Source organism: Sapajus apella, unplaced genomic scaffold, assembly GCF_009761245.1.
Source record: "Sapajus apella isolate SASKATOON/1434 unplaced genomic scaffold, GSC_monkey_1.0 scaffold109, whole genome shotgun sequence".
Classification (NCBI taxonomy): domain Eukaryota; kingdom Metazoa; phylum Chordata; class Mammalia; order Primates; family Cebidae; genus Sapajus; species Sapajus apella.
The window spans coordinates 821,294-842,861 of record NW_022437049.1 but is presented as its reverse complement, the minus strand read 5'-3'; the positions used below and the strand labels follow the sequence as shown (position 1 = coordinate 842,861).

The following is a 21,568-nucleotide window of genomic DNA, read 5'->3' as shown; positions in this document are numbered from 1 at the left end:
AGGGCAGGTGAAACTGGACTACAGCTTTTCTCTGTAGTTTGCCATGTTTATTTCTTTATTCTTGATTTCTTCACACTTTATGCATTTTCCCTTCTTGTAACTGTAGATTTTGCTTCCTGGTAGTTATGAAAGTTTAAAACCTGGGGGAGAGTGGGCTTATAAATTTTCAATGTATTTTTGTATAGTCTTTTAAGAGTAGATTGAAGTTCTAAAAAGTGAGAAAACCTTTTTTTGTGAAAATATTTTAATTGACACTTTTAAGAGTTTAGTATTGGTAGAGAAACATTGTTAAAAGTATCTGATTTTACTTGCAAAATTACTATTTGCCCACGAGACAAATCCTTATAACATTGTCTTGTTTTTAGACTAGTTTGTTTCCATAATTCATTTAAATTCATAAAGATAACATTTTCATGGGTTGGACAATCTGTTGGGAAAGTCAATTTGAATTTCTTTCTTGTTTTGCAGTTTGCTTTCTATGATACATTGAAATTATTTCTTGGTATTCAAGTTAGTCTCTACATGATCCTTTCAATATCTTTGCTAGGTTTGATACAAGAGGCTGTTTTCCTATCTGCCTTTGGTAAGAACATGTCGTCCATCTTGCCATTCACGCCGCCAGTTGTGAAGAGACTGCTGGGATGGAAGAAGTCAGCTGGTGGGTCTGGAGGAGCAGGTGGAGGAGAGCAGAATGGGCAGGAAGAAAAGTGGTGTGAGAAAGCAGTGAAAAGTCTGGTGAAGAAGCTGAAGAAAACAGGACGATTAGATGAGCTTGAGAAAGCCATCACCACTCAAAACTGTAATACTAAATGTGTTACCATACCAAGGTAAGTTTTGTTAGATCCCAAGTTTGATGATCAAATTATGTAAAGGAATCTGAAGGAAAGTTACTGAATTTGTGTTCAAGTCGCCTGTAAAAAGTGATGATTAAAATATGACTGTTTTTAACCTTGTTGTATAAATTGTTTTTAATAGCTGATTTGTTTTAGAAATTATTTTCTTGAACAGTGAGAAGGTTGAATCAAGCTTAACATGTTACTTAGATTTATTATCTTCATTGCCTAAATTTGTATGTTATCTTCATTTCTGTGATTGAATGATACTTGAATAAAGAATGGAAGCTTTTTCTACCACTAACACAGTAGCAACCTATGGTTTTCTCCCCTCTTGGTCAAAACTCATCAGTCAGGGGTGAAAAGAGGCTGCTCAATTTTTAATGAGTTTTATATGGTTTTTCTTTGAGTGGCAGCATTACTTCCAAAAGAATAGTGAGTTAGGTGGCTTCTTAAATGTTGTAAACATTAGTCAGACCTGTCTTAAAGACCTACCTCTTAGGTTAGAAGGACCTATTACTTTAAAAGGCTGAAGTTTTCTGAGGATAAATTGAATCATTTACAGATAAGTACCACTGTCATAGTATTTTTCTTTTTTAATAAAGTGGCAGGTGTTTTTAAATATGTTTTACTACTACTTGTATGCATTACGGGTTTTGGGGGGACTGTAAGAAATGTAGAATTCTCTAAAATTGTTTGCAGTGTTGTACCGTGGACTAGCATATAGCATGTGAAACCATTCTACTTGGCTTTGAGCTTTGAGAAGGACACTTTTGATGCTTGTTAGATAATAGATTCCAATAACATGAGCGCAGCCTGTCTAGTTGGAACTATTAACGGTAGAATGTTTCTTGCCTTGTTTGGTGGACCATCCATTTCTTTCCCTTACTTGTTTTGTGTATATCTTAAAGGTTGCTTTTTTAGTTTGTTCATTTGTTTTACAAATGCTTATTGAGTGTTTGCTGTGTAGAAGGCACTGTTTCTAGACATATGGAGATACAGTGATGAACAAAACACAAAACTCCTGCCTTCCTAAGGGATAGAAATATATAGTAAACAAGTAAACAAATTAATTGTGATTTGATATGGTAATGAGTGCAAAGAAGGCAGCCAAATGCAGTGATATGATAGAATAATTTGAAGAATTAAAAAGCTGCTTTGGCTTGGATTGTGTTGTTTGAGTAGAGCTTCGAGAAGCAGCAGCCAACTGAGGGAAGAGACAGTGTGAAAACACTGAGGTGGGATTCTTGTATTAGAAGATTTAAAAGGAGCCCAGAATAGATGGGCTTGCCCAAGGCTTGTATAGGACATCCTAGGGCATGGTGAGAGTTCGGATGTTAGTCTAAATATAACAGAAAGAAAATAAGTTTATTTGGATGGATTTTGAAGAGGATTTTTGAAATTCACATTTTAACCAAAATTTTTCTGGGTGCTGGAGACAAATGAGGGCATAATGGAATGTGTGGTAGGGCGGATAGAAGCAGGAAAATTAGGAGTCTGAGGAATCTAAATGCAAAATGATAGAGGCTGGACTGTGCTGTGTCTGTGCTAGCGCATAGGTTTTAGAAGTGGAACTGAGGATTTGCTGGTGAACTGGCTGAGAAGTCAGGCTCTATTTTTCATTGTGTAGTACCTGGCATTTCAGTTAGGTAACCATTTATCACATGCCTATTACGTGCCTGGTATGCTCTTCCTCACTGGAGATAAGATACAATGTTTGCTTTTAAACTGTTTGCTTTCTAGTAAGGGAGATCAATTTTTTTAAAAAAGAAAAAGTTTATAAGACATGGTAGATGTTAGAAGTATGCTCAGGGGGACTACCTGGGGAGGAAGCTTGTGGAAAGTTTCCTTCTGGAGGAATACTAGTGCTTGAGTTGAGTATGGAAAAGGAGGAATTAGAGGAGAAGCCTGTTTCATCACATGTAGTGCAGTGGTGTATACTGGTGAAGTGTTCCAAGCAAGTTGGTGTCCTTAGAGTATAAAGTAAGGGGTGGTAAGTGGCCGGGGTGAGTGTGTAGAGATAGTAAGGAGTCATTGCATGCTCTGTGAGAGTTCACACTTAACCTGAGGGTGACTGGTGAGGTTGAGGGCCATTGAAGTGCCTTAGGGTCTGAAGGCTCAGAAGTCAGATTAATTTCAAGTGTAATGTGGGCTGCAGTGAGAAAACTCCTTGTGAGGCTGTCAGGAATGGAGGCTGGGAGACGGGTTAGTAGGTTATCACTTGATCGAAGGGAGCTATGTGATACAGGCAGAGAGATAGAGCCATGTTTTTGTACAACTTCCAACAAGGCTCAAGTTCATTGCAGTGAGGTTATCCACAGAGCAGAGCCTGAGAGGGTCTAATCTTTTAAGGAAGTACAACAGTATTAAAATTGGCCAGTGCTGGTATTTAACCTGTGGAGGTCTGAGGTCACCTTCATCATGACTCTTTTATTCCCTTTTTTTTTTTTTTTTTTTTTAAACAGCCTCATTTGGAGATAGAGCTCTCTGAGCGGTCATATACTAGAGCTGCTTCATCATTAAAAACATTTTTTTTTCTGCCCTTTGACCTGCTTGATGATTTTAGATGTTGCAAAAATTGAGATTTGTTACTGATTGTGGTCTATCAAAAATTTTTTAACTTTTTGCACACTATAGCTTGGTGTCATATATTTTATGAAGTTTGTTTTTAGTAGAACAACTAAGTTTTGTCAGATTATTAGTGATTTCTTAACTACGAAACATACTTAAACGTAAGCAATTTAGTTGGAATTCAGGGAACTCATTTATATGTAGAGTGTAAAAGGTGGGGAATGGGATGGAAAAGGTCTGTTATGGATAAATCCAAACCTTAGCTTAAATAGAATTATTCAAAATGTGATACACAGTGGATTTAATATAAGCACGTTTACTCAAAATTGCAAGTAAAATGTTAATAAAGTACCTTTATGGTTTTATAAGCCAAAAAATACAATAAAGTTCAACTGATGAAGAACAGGAAACAAATTACTTAATTATAAGAAATGGCAAATGTTTTCTGTTGAAATGTTTTATTTACTGAACAGTTCCTCCTGTCTACTCTCAGCCCCTTAATATTAGAGGGGGGTTAAAGTTAGGGCAGAAACATAGTCCTGGCTTTGTATCACCCCACTCCCCTCACCTTATTACTCTTGTTGCCTCTGGCAGTTTAGAACTGTAGTTACAGATATGTCACTGTTACTTCCTTCCCAGCATTTTCTGTGATGACAGTAATTTATAGGTAGAACTTAACCTCAATAAAAGCTACAGTGAGCTATAATAAAAAATTTCAGGAAGCTTTTTCATCTCAAACATTTTTGAGTCTGAGGAATGGGAGACAATTTGGTCATGAAGCCAGAATGGCAGTTTATATTTAGGTAAAGAATCAGACATAAGGAAAAGGCTTTCAGTATATTATCCACAATAAAGCAAAATTGAAACTGCAGTGGGGATGTAAGGTTAAAAGTAAAGGAATCTGAAATGTTAAACATTCTGTAAAGTTAAAAGTAAGGGATGGAGTTCTGTAAAGTTAAATGTGAGGACTATGGGGTCTAAAATGGCAATATTATAATAATTACACATAAATGTATAGGAATGCAAAATTTATTTTCGTATGCATAAATTACAAGGACTTCCGTAGGGTGGTTCGCTGACTATGTAAACACATTTTTGATCGTTCATCCTAAGGAAAAAATCAGAATATTGTCAAAGATTTCTGATGTTCATTTCAGTGTTGTTTTTCCTTTTTTTCCACCAGTCCATTGGAATCTGAATTGTTTTTAATAACAGTGAATTAGAAAAAAAAAATCCAATCCTAACCTTTAGTTTCTTTAATAAAGAACACTGAGCTTATTTTATACCACAATTGAACAAGGATAACAAAAGAGAAGTTCATACCACTCTTATAAACATAGATGCAAAAGTTATAAATAAAATATCAAACTAGAGTTCAGTGGTTTATTAAAAACAAAATCACAAAAACATAACTAAGCACGGTTCTCACGCCTATAGTCCCAGCACTTTGGGAGGCTGAGGCAGGCAGATTGCTTGAGGTCAGGAATTTGAGACTAGCCTGGCAAAATCATATTTAAGAAGCACTTTACGATCATTACAGATACACAAAGGGCTTTCTGTAACATTCCTATTCATATTTACAAATTAGAAATGGGAGTTTTCTTAGCTTGATAAAGCATACTTCTAAAAATGTTAATAGTTATGAAACTTTTAGACATTAATTGACCAAATTTTTAGAAGTGACTATGGATGATCTTGAAAAGTCCTATAGTTTTTTCCTAATGTTTATATATAAAAGTATATTACTTTTATAGCCAACACAATTAAATGAGTAAATAGGACTTTGGGCAATTTAATTCTTGTCTCTTTATGACAAGACTATTCTTTTTTCTTTAAAGTCAATTTTTCTGTTACAGAGCAATTCTATTTTTTTAGCATTCTCTTTTGATATATGTACGTTTATGACTATTTTTGCCTTCAAAAAGTATGTTACTAGCCGGACGTGGTGGAATACACATGTAGTCCCAGCTGCTTGGGAGGTTGAGGCAGGAGAGTCACTTGAGCCCAGAAGTTCCAGGCTGCAGAGTGCGGTGATTACATCTGTGAACAGCCACTGCACTCCAGACCAGGCAACCTGTCTCTTTAAAAATAAAAAAGTTACTTAAAAACATAAAAATAGTGAGAACCTGTCTCTTTAAAAAAAAAAAAAAAAAAAAAGTTACCTAAAAACATAAAGTAGTGTGTATGTAACTGAAAAATCAACCGTGGTTATACAGTGGAAAAATCAGTCTCCTTCCCACTCCTGTTCTCTTGTCACCCAGTTTTCCTCTGTAGTGAACTTTATATTAGTAGTGCCTCATGTATCCTTCCAGGATGTTTCTTTTTAATGCTGCCATTAACATTTGGATTTTGTTTTGCTTCTTACAAACTTTTAAACATCAGAGTAATTAGTAACGTTATGCAGACTGTCTTGGAATAGAGCAGTTCCAATTAAAACTATCATCTTTTATTTCTAACTTCATGTTCATACCCTTTTTCTTCTCTAGATAACCAGGACTAGCTAAAGAGAAGTATTTTTGAACTCAAACTATGGTATTCTTTCATTCTTAAGTGAGTGCTTTTTCATAATAGGATAATTCTTTCTTCTCGCTCATACATAGGCATGTGTGTGTGTGTGTGTCTGTATTGTAATATGTATGAAGCACTATGGTGGAGAGAACTCTGAATTTCAAGCTTGATAACCTGTTTTTTTTTGTCAGCTTCTTCAGTATTGATGAGTGTAGCTCCTGTGGAATGTGACTGTACTTTTTACTATCCTCTCAGCTGTGAAAGGCAGTAGTACTATCTGAGTACTTCACAGTATAACTTCTGGGTCCATTGGAATAATGTAAATGAGCTTCATAAGCTGTTAAACATTATAGCTAGGAATATGATTAATTGGAAAAATTCAGATATTTCAGGTCTTTGTTTTCTTTCAATTTTTTCCCCAAGAGAATTTAGACATTAAAATATATTGTCTCTGCTTAGAAAAAGTTTTTGCCAGGCAACATTGCATAATGTATAATTTATTAAATGTGTAATTTATTAAATGTATAAAATTTGTTGATAAAGTCAATTAGAACAATAAAACTTCATAAATACAAATTAGAACTTTGAGGTTATGGGGAATGGGGACTTTTTATCAGCCTTAGCATCCAGTTTGTCATACCGTGTTTGTAAATGTGAAAGCACTTGTGATGAAGTCAAGGATCACCTGAAACACACTTTGGAAGGCACTTTGCTAAACCCTGGATCTTTATCTGGTGCCTGCATTTACAGTTAAGTATTTAGAGGGGGCTCCTGTTCCAGGACCCTAGTATTCAAAGTCCCTTGTGTATAATGATACATTCTTACATGGGACATTTTTATCACTTATCAGGGAAAATACCTACCTGTCCTAGGACTTTTGTCCCCTTACAAAAATTACTGAATTATACCCAAATTAATTAATTTCTTTAATTTCATCATGTAACACCTGTTGCAATAGACAACATATCGACTTTTCTCATCCTGTTAATACATTAGCTTCAGGAAAAAGAGTCAACCTAGCTAAAATAATAGGCATTTAAAAAATAACAATAATCTTTTGTTTTCCCAACATCCTTGGTCTGTTTCCAGTCTTATCTGGAACCATTCCAGTCTACCCAGGCCATATTTTTTTTTTTTTTTTTTAAGTATTTGCTGTCCAGCCCAAAATGTCATACCCAGGCCATTCTTACGTGACTGACTATGTTCTGGGAAAAAAACATACTGTTTACTCCTTCCCCTTCCTGTCTTGTAGTAGAGTACTTCCAGGCCTGTGTGGTCCTCATTGGCAATATAAGTAAATGTATCACTATCCAAAGTGCCTGAGATAGACAGTACCCACTTACAGACTATGGAAAGGTGAGATGACAGCAAAACAGCGGTTTAGGATATCTTGCTTTAAATCTTCTCTTGTACTTAGACTAAAATCAAAACATTTCTTATAGGCTGGTTTTTTTTTCTTTTTCTCTTTTTCAATGTAGATACTTTCTGTTGATCTACTTTGAGTTTAGTGGTCCTGTTTTTGTGCTGTATTCAGTCTGTTAAGCCTACATGAGTTCTTAATTTAAAATACTATATTCAGTTATAGTATGTTCATTTGGTATTATAGATCCCAAGTCCTTGTTGAAATTCTCCATCCATTTTGTTTATTTCCTTAATATATTTATGATAGTTACTTTAAAGTCCTTTGTCTGGCAGTTCTAATACCTGGATCGTCTGTTGGTCTGCTTCTGTTACTGTCCATTCTTCCTCAAATTTTCCTGCATTTTCATGTCATACAATTTTTATTGTATGCTATATATTGTGCACATTATGTAAAATTCACTTATAAAAGATCTTGTAAATGGTGCATTCTCCAGAGTATTTGACCTTACCTACCTATATCAGGTAGACAGAGAGGATGCTCATTTTAATCTGATTAGTGATTGAGCTGGGTTGGGGCTAGATTGCCATTTTAATTTGGTTTAGTCTGCCACTGGATTATACCTTTTCTGCAAACAAAGCTCTCCAGGGATTTTGGTTGAAAGCTTAGCAGACTGTCACCTAACCCCTGAAACACTGGGAGATTCACTTCTACCTTTTTGAAGTATGAGGTGACTTTCAAAGTATGAGCTCTTTACTCTCAGCTTTAAGATCTGATAATTATCTTGAGGAGGAATACTCCTGTGATTGTCAGAAGTTCTGTTTTTTATTTCTGAGAGCTGCTTTTCTCAGATCAAGCCTCATCCTCAGCTTGCACCTAGAATCTTCGCATGACCGCAGGGGAGGAAGTGATAGGCATTTGCCAGTTCACCTAGAAAGCTGCTGTGCTGCAGTTTTAGTTCATATGGATCTCACTAGTTTGTTAACTCCATTGTCTTTTGAGCAAGTTTTTTTTTTTTTTCTTCCTTTTTTTTCCCTTCTAGTTATTGTAGTAAGAACATTGGACTGTTGTGACCTGCTTATATTTTACCTGGAAGTGGAACTGTAGCAGAATATTATAATAGGAACTATTCTGGTATTTACCAAATCTGAGATTTACCTGAAATCTGAGAACAGTAGATTGCAAATAACCTACATTCAAAATTGAGGTGCTTCAGTGTTCTTGCAGAATTTGCAGAAAAAGACTCCCTGAGTCAAGCATTGCTACAGTTAAAACCCATTACTCACCTCTAGGCTATATAAAGATCATGAGTTCAGGAGAAGGACCCCACAGAACCTTTTTTGGCGAGAGTAGTTTATGTTAAGGTCTTTCTCCCTTTTTTGTTAATTCAATTTGAGGGACTTGACAAGAACTTCTCAGTTTGACATGTGTCTGCTGAAGTTTGAGAGATAAATTGACTGGTACTTGACTTCTACCTGAAAAAGCCTAAAAAGTGAGATAAAGGCTGGTGCTGCCCTTTTATCAGTAGAATGAAGAAATGACACAATGGGAGTGACCAGCAGTTTTTCAGAGTTTGATAGATCAGAGATAGAAGAATTACCCCCATGGACTAAACAGACTTTAGTAAGACATAATCATTGAAATTGGCTTTCCTTGAAAGGATCAAGAGGCCATACTTGGTTGGAGGGTCACAATGATCCAGGCAGACCAGCCTGAGAAGTTCCTGCATCAGGAACTAACTGTAGGTAAGAGAGTTTTTAGACTCTCACCTCCGCAGGACCCCACCACGTGACTGTCGCATCAGATTACAGTCCAGCCAGCCACATAAGATTGTGCCCTTTTTCTCTCAGATACCCTCTTCCTGCTATTTCAGAACCTAGAGGGGCCTTTAAAATAATATCTGGAGTACTGAAAGAGGTAGAGTGCAAAGAATTAATGAGATAGTAAGATTTTGTCTTTGCTCAGGCTGGATTTTTAATTTCTGAAGAAATTAATACAAATATCTGGACATGACTGGAAAGGTGTTGAAATCTTTTTGAGATTTTGTGCAGACAGGATAAAAGCCTCTTGAGAAGAGCTGCTTGTTGGAGAGCAATGACTAGAGTGGTGGCGGGAGGGAGCTCACTAAGTCCAGCTTGTTTCATGAGCTGTCTGTATCTTCCTTTTGAAAGTTTAGAATTCCAAATTTAGTGGTTGCTGGGGACAGGGAGAGGGGAGAACAGAGGGATGTTACGTGCGTCTGCATGAAATACATGCCATTTTAACAAAAGCATTTTTTTTTTTTTTACATGCAGTCGTGACACTGGTTGCTTTCTTTTCAACGAAAAGTTAAAACTACAATTTTCTTCTATTATCATCATTTTCCTTGAAGCGTTAGTTTAGCCTTTACTCTCAAAATCCAACTTTTAGCTCTGCCTTTGGGTTATGATGGGAAGCACTGTGAAATGGTCTTCGTGCTCTTATGAAACTGTGATGATCACTAATAACACTTAAATTAGAACTGAAATATGTAAGGAGACTTCTAACTTCTTCACCTCAGCCTTTTGTGTTTTAGAATTTTGCTTATCTTTATGGCTTTATATATATATACACACACACACACATAATTTCTCTGAAATTTGCTAGTACAATGAGGGCTGAGGACGGTGACAGAAGATTATATTTATATTGAGGATGATAGGGAAATTGAGAGATACTGAACGAAAATTTATAATGAAGTTAAGTAATTTAAAAGGGTTTTCCTATAATTTTTATATGATGCCTTATATAGTTTGCATCCACAGCCATAAAACATTAATCTATGTGCTTAAACATTTGCCTAAACATTTTAACATGTTATCTAAACATAACCTCTGTGTGAAAGCTGTTTATCATATTCAGAGTGCTGTACAAATTTGAGTTGATTTTATTTTGTGGGATGCTAATTTTCAAACATTGTCAGATTACAAAAACATCACAATCAGTTAAGCATTATAAAACTGTATAAAAAGTTGAATTTCATGAAATCATATTCTGTATTGCAATCCTTGTTTTATGTTTGATGTACAGTCATCCTTGGGATACCCCATAACTCCAAAATCTGGAGAGCTCAAGTGTCTTTTATAAAATGGCATTGTATTTGCAAATAACCTGTGTACATCCCCGCATATATTTTGTTTTGGAGGTGGATAGGGAGACAGTGTCTGGCTGTGTCGCCCAGGCTGGAGTGCAGTAGTGCAGTCTTGGCGTACTGCAACCTCAGCTTCCTGGGCTCCCGTGATCCTCCTACCTCAGCCTCTCCAGTAGCTGGGACTACAAGTGCATGCTACCATGCTAGGCTAAATTTTTATTTTTGGTAGAGACAGAGTTTCATCATGTTGCTCAGTCTGATCTTGAACTTCTGGGCTCAAGCGATCTGCCTGCCTCAGCCTCACTTACAGACATGAGTCACCATGCCCAGCCTGTATTCTTTAGTATTGTATTTTTTTTAAATAGAGTTTTTCCTCCAGTATTTTCTACCCATGGATATGGAGCCCACAGATATAGAGACCAGCCATGTATTCCAGATTTTTATGCACTTATTTTAAGATTAGAATGACATGTACTTATATTTATTTCTTTTGTCATTTAAAATACATTTAATTGTTAAAAAAATGCATATATTGGCCAGATACGGTGGCTCATGCTGTAATTCCAGTACTTTGGAAGGCCGAGGTGGGTGGGTCACTTGAGGTCATGAGTTTGAGACCAGCCTGGCCAACATGGCAAAACCCTGTCTCTACTAAACACACAAAAATTAGCCAGGCCAGGTGGCATAATTCCAGCTATCTGAGAGGCTGAGGCATGAGAATTGCTTGAACCCAGGAGGCAGAGGTTACAGTGAGCCAAGATTGTGCCACTGCACTTCAGCCTGAGGCAACAGAATGAGACTGTCTTGAAAAACTAAAATACATATATATATATATATATATTTGTATTTACATATACAAATATATATAATGTATATGACTAAATCTAGAAAATTGATAAGCTGTGTTATTAAAGTAAATGTACCTGTAACCTTTCAGTGCTAGTTTTTAAGTAAAAAGTTTCTAGTTGGAAGGGCTTGAAATATTTCAAGCAACCATTTTTAGAATTGATATTTAAATCTTTTCAATAGTGGAGATTTATATGTGTGGAGATGTTTTTTCAAAGGCAGCAGAAATATCAAGCAGTATCTCAAAGTAGAGTTTTTAATACAACATTTGGAGGTAGAGGTGAAAAATATTGAGAAAGTTTTTTTCAGTCATCACCTGGCCCTCCTCCTAAGAAAGGCTATACTATATCTAAGATGAGTAGAAGTGTCAATTTTATTCTTAAAGCACTGTGTAACTTATTGGACTGTGACTGTGTAAGCTCTGTTGTTTCCCCCTATTTTTTATTTAGTTATTAATATTTGGAAACCAAAGCTTATTTTAATTTGGAAGGGCTCTATCAAGTTACTTGTCCAAAGAAATTTTATTTCCTGAGAAGATACCTCTTACAGTGAAATCTTCAGTTTTTATAATTAAACATGTACTGTAAATGTTGTATATACCTGGGATACTATACCAGTGTTACTGTTTTAGTTTTGATTTGTTATGTTTATATTACTTGTTTCTTATTAGTAACTATATGAGGCGGAATAATGTTGGTGATTAAGAATGTGGCCTCTGTCTCTGCCACTTGCTGGCTGTAGGACCTTAGACATGTTACTTTATCTCTGTGCTTCCATTACCTCATTTGTCAAATGCGGACATGCCTGATTGACATCATCATTTCCATAAAATGACGTACTTTCTTGAATGTTCATGGCAGCTTTATTCACAATAATTAAAACCTGGCAACAGGTCAGGTGTCCATCAATATAAGAATGACTAAACATTGTGCCTGTTCAAGTAATGAAAAACTCCTTAGCACTTAAAAAAAAAAGTCATATACATTAACATGGATGAATCTCAAAATCATGCTGAGTCAAAAAAGCTAGACCCAAAAGAATATGTACCATATTCCATTCATAGGCTTTCCAGCAGATACTGCACCTACGGTGAGAAAAGATCAGATTAGATTAGTGGTTGCCTTTGGGGATGGGGGAATGGGTGGCAAACATTGAGAAAGGACGTGGGTGATGATCTTAACAGGGTTGAAAAGTATAAACTTAATGCATCTGAGAAAACTCAGGTGGTACCATTAAGATGTGTTTCATGCTATGCAAATTTTACCTAAAGTAAAAAAGAACAGCAAACTCTACTTAATGTGCATTCTTAAGTGTCTGGATTTGTGGTATCTGCAGCTTTTTTTTTTTTTTTTTTCTGAGACAGGGTCCAGCTCTGTCACCCAGGCTGGAGTGAGTGCAGTGGTGCAGTCACTGCAACCTCCACCTACTGGGGTCAAGCCTCGGGTTGGCCCCGAGTACTAGGAGCACAGGCGTACATCAGCAAACCCAGCTAATATTTTGTATTTTTGGTAGAGATGGGGTTTGACCATGTTGCCCAGGATGCTCAGGTACAACTTTATGTTTAACGTTCCAAAAAATAAGAGATGGAAAGAGAGGTTAAGTAAATAGATGTTAGAGCAAAGAAAAAAAATTTTAATTGCAGAATCTAGCTGATTAATATGTAGGGTGCTTACTTGTAACTCTATAGGATGTTTGAAATTTTTGTAATACAGAACTCAGGAGAAGATGGAAAGCTTGTTGATTGAAATATCTGAGAAGTTTGAATAAATACTTGGAAACTGTTAAGTTTTTTTTTTCTGAGGCATTTCTCCCCAAAAGTTTGCTTGATCCTTTTATGTTTTATTTTTTTTAAACTGGGATCTCTCTGTTACCCAGGCTGGAGTGCAGTGGTGCATCATAGCTCACTTTGGCCTGAGACTCTGAACTCAAATCATCCTCCTGCCTCAGCCTCCCAAGTAGCTGGAACTGTAGGCTTGTGCCACCATGCCTGGCTAATTTTTTAATTATTTTGTAGAGATAGATGGGGGCCTCACTTTGCTGTCCAGGCCAAGACTGCTTGATTCTTAAGAACGTGTAGGGACCTAGCTCTACAGAGCTTTCCACAAACTTCGATAATGGAATTAGTTGTTAAAATTGTGCTTGTTACATGAGCATCTGAAACCTTGGAATAAAGCCAAGGTCTGATACCTGGATGTATATTTGAATTTACTGTGTTATTGATTAGAAAGACTCAGCATGAGTTTATTTTTTAAAATTGTTTTGTGTATATTCTTATAAAATTATAAGAGTACCACAGCATTGCGTGGTGAGCTCTACTTAGAGCTGTGTACAGCTCAGGTATCTGGAATGTAGACATGCTCTGTTCTGATTTGAAACTTAGAATAAAACCCTGATTTCTGGGATGCACATTTGGTGACTCTGTTTTTGAATGGTTACTGTTACTACAAAATAAAATTGAAAAACATTTTTACACAGCTAAGGTTTAAACCAGTTAAGAATCCTGTTAAGCTGTGGCTAGATTTAATTACTGCCCAGTTGTGCCTTAATTATGATGGAATGTGAGCACTTACTAGCTACTGAAGATTCAACGTTTTTGAAATAAATTTCTTACTGTATTTCTTTTATATTTTCAATTTTTCAAGAATATCTCAAGTTTTCAAGAGAGACAGTTTTTTTTGCATCTGTAATACAGCAACTTAAAAAATCATTTGCACCTACTTATTTCTCAATCAGGATTGTCTACATTTTGCGATCAAAATATAGGGAAGAGACTGGATTTTGAGGCACATGAAAGGCTGTTATTCTTAATCATTGATGAAGAATTTAAGTTTAATCAAAGCAGTCACAGTGTTTTCAGTGATGTGATAGATAAATGACATTTAAACATTTGTAATTCAATACTACAGTCTATTTTGTGTCTTTCAATTATATTTGTAGTGAAGATAAAGTACACAGGCACACATAGTACTTGTAATTATGGAGACCTAAAAAAATTATTACAATGATTAGCTCTTCATTCCTGAGCTGTTTAAAATCTAAACTTTTAGTCTACAATGAAAGGATTATTTTAAGTAGAAATAATTATGGATGCATAGTTGCAAATTGAGTAGATCGGTAGTCAAGAGCTGGAGCCTCAGGTAAAGTTCCTTTTGTTGATACTATTCTGCTAATTTATTAATTAATTTTGCTGAGTGTTGGGCATGCTTTAATCTTACCAAGGTGACAGCTTAGGTTGTTATCCTTTTGATTTGTTTAAATAAATATACTGTTTAGGCAAGAAGATCATGAAAAATAACTTAGTAAAACAATGGGGTTTGTTACTTTTGACATTGGTTGTCTAACTGCAGCAGTAAGTCTTGCAGATATGGCAGGAACAGTAAAACTGGTTTAAAGGGTTACCAGATTCTGTGATATGAGCCCCTTTTTTCCCAAAGTTGGTAGTGTTTTCTTAACTCTCACTGCTTCTCTTTTCTTTCTCCATAACAAAGATGTGAATATATATATAATATATATATATCCTTAATGCAAAAAAGGTAGTATATTAATTGACATAAACATATCAATGATTGGAACAAAGTGCCAAATGTTAATTTAGATGGGTATATATGTAGGCAAGTGTATAATTTGTAAATTGTACACTAGATATTAAATTTTAACTTCAGTTTTCAAAAGTCAGCTTATTAGATGAAGAAAATCTTTAATGTGTGTATTTTACTGATACTCATTGTAAAAGTTATTACTAAGGAAATTTGATAAGGATTTCTGTCAGGTTTACTATCAAGTCATCCTGTTAGTTTAGTGATTAATATACTGTATGCCAACAAATGTAGTTGACATCTTAGTATATTTATGACTTTAATAACTCTTTTACTTCTTCTCCCCACATCTTTTTAAATTCAAGCTAGATATATAAGTAAGAACGTTACATAGTTGATAGGGGGATAATCTGTTGTTAAGAAACTGTTCCATGCAAAGAACTTTGGGACTTAGCATGAGATACTAACGTACGTATACTTGTTCATCTGTGAATTGATGCAGAAACATCACTGTAGTTAGTTAATGGTCTGTTACATCTTATTTCATCATATTGTAATATTTGACATTAATTTGTTAGTAAACAATATCAAATTTGTTCAGGCAAAATTTATGAGATAATTTTTGCATGATATTTTTCAATACATAAGAATTTTAAGAATATCCTGAAGTTAGGTGGCCAAATAAATTTAGGAAATGTTGAGCCAATGTGTTTGGGATATTGCTGTCATTGTTATAATAACTTAATCTCTTTAGGATATGTTGTTGATTTCACATAACAAGTAGTCTTAGTTTAACATTTTCAGACCTATTTTCTATCCTTAGTACTTTGTAAACAGCTTGTTGTTGTACACCTTCATGTTTTTCACATTTGAGAATTGTGCAGACATTTCTTGTGGACTTCCTTTAGTATTATATAAATGTAAATAAACGTACTTAAGTGCAAACTTATGCTAACCAAAAGACAAATTTATACTCAGTTATGTAACCCACAAAATTCCGATTACCATCAATTTCATAGGTGATGGATACTGTTTTTACATAACTTGCAGGTTACTGTGAGGTCCATAATCCATTTAGTCTTACACAGTATTTGATATGAAGTAGCTAGCTTATGAAGACAATTGTTATTAAATATTTGTTTCTAAGATGCATGTTTTTTTCACTTTGGGATGCACCTTATAAATAAAATTGAAAGAAGTTTTTCAGGTATTACATTTTGTTGCATTTTAAAGTAGATTATCTTAGATTAGTGAAATTTATTGCACTTGTAAAAGGCTTTTTATATAGTTGTTATAATCAGTGCAACTTCTCTAAAATTTTCCCTGTGTTTGTTTCTTTTAATATTATTTAGAAACTGACCATACCTGCAGTTATAACTTGCACTTTTTATTAACAAACTGAAAACCTGGGAGGTGTAATTTTCCCCCAGTGTTATGTAGAATGTTATGATTTAATGTGACTAGGAATATTGTAATCCACTTTTTGTACTATGAAAATACCAGTTGGGTCACCAAATATGTTGTTTTCTGGCTGGTACAGAAAGACCTTTGGAAGCTCAGGGTGTTGTGGGGAAATACATTGTAATTAGACAAAATTAATATTTAAGGACGAGTGGGGGATCAAAACTGCTGGATTAAAACCTACCAAAAGGCATCTAAAAAATTGACCTGGTTTGCTAGACATATTAAAGAACTAGTAGTAAAGTTAATAGGTAGCTAGAAGGGGCAGCTGACATAAATGCATGTGGAAGGAAATCGGTACCAAAGGTTCATGTGAGACAGAAAGGACATTGTGTCAGAAGAGAATGATCAGGGCTCAGGCTGCCATGTTATTGTTTGTCTTTTATAGTAATGCTCAAACTGTGTTTTAAATTATGCAGTACAGAACTAATGTGCCGCTGATATTTAGTTATATAAAGTTAGAACCATATCTTTATAGAAACATCGAAATGACATAAACTTGCATTTAATTCTCTGGTGATATTTTCTTTTATTTTTAAAATTTTGGTGTAAGACAATACATTCACATAGTTCAAAAATATGTATGTTTATGTGTGTATACACATACAGGCATGCATACACACAAACATACATTGGAATGTCTTCCTTCCCACTCTGTCTGCATCTCAGGTAACTACTGTTCATGATGTATGTGTGTCTTTATGCATATATTAGCAAGTACTTATAGATCTTTTTACCTGTCCTTTTTTAATAGAAGGAATAGCATATGTTAGAGACCTTTCCATATCAATTCATAGGGTATCTTCACCTTATGCTAAATTGCCCTATGAATTTTTTGTTGGGACTTTTCTGTTTTGGGTTTTACTTTTTTTTGTGGTCTGTTCCTTTTTTCAGGTAAAATTTTCATATGGTGAAGTGCACAAATCATATATTCAGTTTAGTTAGATTTGACAAATGCATATACCTGTGTCAAGATAAAGAACATTTCAATCATCCAGAAAGTTCTTGCATACTCTTTCCTAGTGGTTCTCCTGGAAACAACCACTGTTTGAAATTTTTCACTTTGAATTTGTTTTGCCACTTCTAGAACTTCATGTAAGTGGAATCATGCAGTGTAGATACTTTAATTTTCAGCTTCTCTTGATCAGAATATTCCCAAGATTCATTCATGGGTCAGTAATTCTTTTTCAAGATTGCTTTGCTATTCAGGATTCTTAGTATTTCCATTTGTATTTTAGATCAGCTTGTCAGTTGCTACAAAAATATTTTTGCTGAAATGGTGGCTGTAATAGATATCAAACAAATAGGCAATAGTCATTAGGGAATTAGGGCAGATGGACATCTTAATATTGACCCATCTGCTGTATCTCTATATACTTAGCTTTTAAAAAATATCTTTGAGCAAAGTTGAGTTTGAGCAGAGTTCACAGTCACATTTTGATGTTTTTCCCTTGTGCCTCTTTCTTTACAGGATATCTTCCTTCTTTTTTCAAACTCTCTGGCAGCCCCAAATGTGTCCTCTGATTCTAGGTCAGTAAAACTGCAGTTTTCTAAAAACAACAACATTACCCTGCAGTGTTCTGTTTGAATTCTAGTTGCCCTGCCTAGCGGTGACTGGGGAGTGCCCTTGGGGACACAGCCACAGAAATGCAGCTCTTTTCCAGTGCAGTTTGCAGCTTTGACAGGTGGTCCTCCCTCCAACTTTTGTCTGTTTTTGATCTGCCTCCACTGTTTTCAGATAGTTGATTGTTATATTTTGTTCAGTTTATCATTGTTATGTGAAGGAATGTTAGCCTGACTGAGGCTGCTCTGCCATTACTGATAGTAGAACCTCCCTTCTGTTTTGTGTATTTTGCTAATTGCATACTGTTTTAATTATGGAGAATTTATAATGTGGTTCAGAACCTGGTAGGGCAAGTCTTTACTATTTTTTGTTAGAATTTTTCTGGTCATATTTGTTTATTTTGGCATATTGTGGTATTTGGACTAATACCTGGATTTTAAAAAAATTTATTGAGATTGTACGAAATATATAAATTTGGTAGAAGAATTCTCTCTCTGATGATATCTTCCTGTCTAGGGTCATATGTTTTTCTCTTTGCTCAGTGTACTTTTGTGTTCTTTAGTTATGTTTAAAATGTTTCTTTGGGGCCGGGCGCGGTGGCTCAAGCCTGTAATCCCAGCACTTTGGGAGGCCAAGGCGGGTGGATCACGAGGTCAAGAGATCGAGACCATCCTGGTCAACATGGTGAAACCCCGTCTCTACTACAAATACAAAAAATTAGCTGGGCATGGTGGCACGTGCCTGTAATCCCAGCTACTCAGGAGACTGAGGCAGGAGAATTACCTGAACCCGGGAGGCGGAGGTTGCGGTGAGCCGAGATCGCGCCATTGCACTCCAGCCTGGGTAACAAGACCGAAACTCCATCTCAAAAAAAAAAAAAAATAAATAAAATAAAATGTTTCTTTGTATAGTTTGACACAGTTATAATTTATCTAGATGCTGCTTATACAGCTCTCATTATCTAGGGGGAATTGGTTGTGGGATTTCCCACTGATACCAGAATTAGTGGATGCTCAGGTCTGTGATATAAAATGGCATTGTAAGGCTGGGCGTGTTGACTCACTTCTGTAATCCCAGCGCTTTGGGAGGCCGAGGTGGAAGGATCACATGAGTCCAGGACTTCAAGACCATATTTGGCAACACAGTGAGACTTTGACTCTACAAAAAGTGTTGAAATTAGCCAAGGGTGATGGCACATGCCTGTAGTCCCAGCTACTCAGGAGGCTGAGGTGGGAGAACTACTTGAGGCTGGGAGGTCAAGACTGCAGTGAGCCTTATTTTAAAAATAAAATGGCATTGTATTTGCATATAAACTATGCACATTTTCTCATACTTTAAGTTGGCTATTCCTGACCTTTTTGGCACCAGGAGCCAGTTTTGTGAAAGACAGTTTTTCCATGGACAGTGGCAGTGCAGTGATGGTTTTGGGATGAAACTGTTCCACTTCAGATCATCAGGCGTTAGTTAGATTCTCTTAAGGAGTGCCCAACCTAAATCCCTCACATGCGCAGTTCACAATAGTTCACAATAGGGTTCTCGCTCCTATGAGAATCTAATGCCGCTGCTGATCTTACAGGAGGTGGGGCTCAGGCGATAATGGTCTCTCCCCTGCTGCACACCTCCTGCTGTGCATCCTGGTTCCTGACTGGCCAAGAACCAGTATCAGCCTGTGGCCTTGGAGACTCCTGCTTTAAATCATCTCTGTATTATGCATAATATGTAATACAATGTAAATGCTGTGTAAATAGTTGTTATATTCCATATTGTTTTTAAATTTTATATTTTTCTGTTGCATTATTTTTTAGTTTTTAAAATTTATTTTTACTTTTTTTGATCCACAGTTGGTTGAATACAAGGATGTGGAACCCTTGGATACAGAGAACTGTGTTTTGTTATAAATTGGATTATTTTTAAAAATATCTTATTATGTAAATAGGCAATGGTTTTACTAGCTAGAAGCAAATTTAATATTTTTAAATAAACCTTTCAATTTTGTTAGGTATGATTATGATGGAACTGAGGCTTAAATATACCCTATGACAGAAGTTGGAAAGTGGCAGAATTAGGGTTGGGGTCTAGATCAGTCTGCCTCTAGATTGATTGCAAATTCTTCATAATTACTGTTTATTCTTTTCTGATTCCTTTCAAGGATTAAATAAAGTACAACTTAAACTTCAGACTCTATTTTAGATTCTGGTTTTCATGTCAGTCTCAGAATAACTTGAGTAAAATGTTCTGATAGCAGAGCAAATAGCCTCCTGTGCTACACTTTTGTTAATTATTTTCGAAGAAGAGTCTGCTGTATACCATTTCTTTAATAAACTCAGACTCACAAGTCTAGAATTTAGATGACTCTGTTGTGATTTAAACTACATCGTGTTATATATTTCCAATAGTTATTTGACAGATCTTTTAAATCATTAATGTCAGGTTTTTAAATCAGTTTATCTTTGGAAAAAAGGCAAAGGTCTAAGTTAGCTGTAATTTACCTGGCATTTTCTGACTTTTATTGTCTGGTAAATATTGCAGCCTGAAAAAGCAAGAGAATCTATAAAACACTTCAGTGAGGTGCTGGAAAATTTCTGAACATGTTTTGTTTTGAACTGTCCGGTCACTGTAGCCCCTAAAGCCGATTGTGTCTTGTTCCTGCAGCCTGATGGCTATGCGACAGCACCTGTAGCACTGAAGCTGAGGATACCCCGTGATTCTGTTGCCTAGCCACAGGAAGCCAGCACTTCTCACCATTGCCCTTTGAAATGTTGATCCAGTTAAGCTTACTAACGTGTAAATTTTAAATTTTATCAGCTCCTTGATTTATTTTCAAAAGATGTTTTGAAATACTCCTTTCTCCGCATTGAAGTTTTGATGATTTTGTAATATGTGAGAAATGAACTTTTCAGAAATTATCTTTTGACTAGCTTAAAAAGTACAACTTAATACCTGAGACATTGGCTGTCAAAAGTTCCATTCCAAAACTTTGTTTTAAGCTCTTTCCCTTCTCTCACTGACCAGAAGTTACTTTGACATGAAGTAGAGGTAGAGAAAAAGGGAGAATTATCTCTGGGCTGCCCATAGTCTGGAAAGAAATATGAGAGAAAAATTTTAAGGTGCTATACTAAATTAGAATGATTTCGAAATCTATTTCTTTGTCTATTCTAGTGATAAGAGAACAAAGTAATTTTCAGTAAAACTTAGAAGTATCGTGACCAAATAACCTAAAAATCTTAACCGTGAATGTATGTCTATTGGGATTTTTTTTCTATATTAAAAATCAGTTGACATCTGTTTTTAGATAATTTTTTTGAAAACTGGATTGTAAAATGAAGCGCTGTTAGTAAAGCTCATGGCACAGGTTTTAGATCTTTTGAATACAGGAAATTGGAAAGGGCATTATAGGCGTGATTCATTGAGCTAGAGGGCATTGGTGTTCACATTTTAAAAACATAATCATGACTTATCTGGAGTCACATGTTCCATTTTATTGGCTTCCTTCATATAGAAAATATAGTAACCAGCACTAAATGCCTGTGAAAAAGTGAAGCAATTGTATATTTTCTGGGTGAAGGAAGTATTCTGTACATTCTCCATGTTTTACATCATGGTATTTTGAATAACCATGCTTCCATGTTCACATCAATTTTTTGTTTTTCAATTTATGCACAGCACTTGCTCTGAAATTTGGGGACTGAGTACACCAAATACGATAGATCAGTGGGATACAACAGGCCTTTACAGCTTCTCTGAACAAACCAGGTGAATATTCTGCCCTCTGTTGAATCC

General features: G+C 35.6%; 1 protein-coding gene across 9 annotated transcripts in view; it reads left to right on the top strand.

Annotated features, from left to right (window-relative positions):
- The window catches only part of SMAD2 (SMAD family member 2), an 89,501-nt gene that overhangs the window by 34,197 nt on the left and 33,736 nt on the right, over positions 1–21,568 (top strand). For 6 of the 9 annotated variants that reach the window (XM_032259394.1, XM_032259393.1, XM_032259389.1 and 3 more), the window contains 2 exons: positions 548–827; positions 21,452–21,541. In XM_032259394.1, coding sequence (XP_032115285.1) covers positions 592–827; positions 21,452–21,541 — 326 coding nt within the window. In that variant the 5' untranslated portion in view covers positions 548–591. The remainder of the gene's footprint in view (positions 1–547; positions 828–21,451; positions 21,542–21,568) is intronic. The other 3 variants (XM_032259397.1, XM_032259396.1, XM_032259395.1) reach the window with 1 other exon arrangement.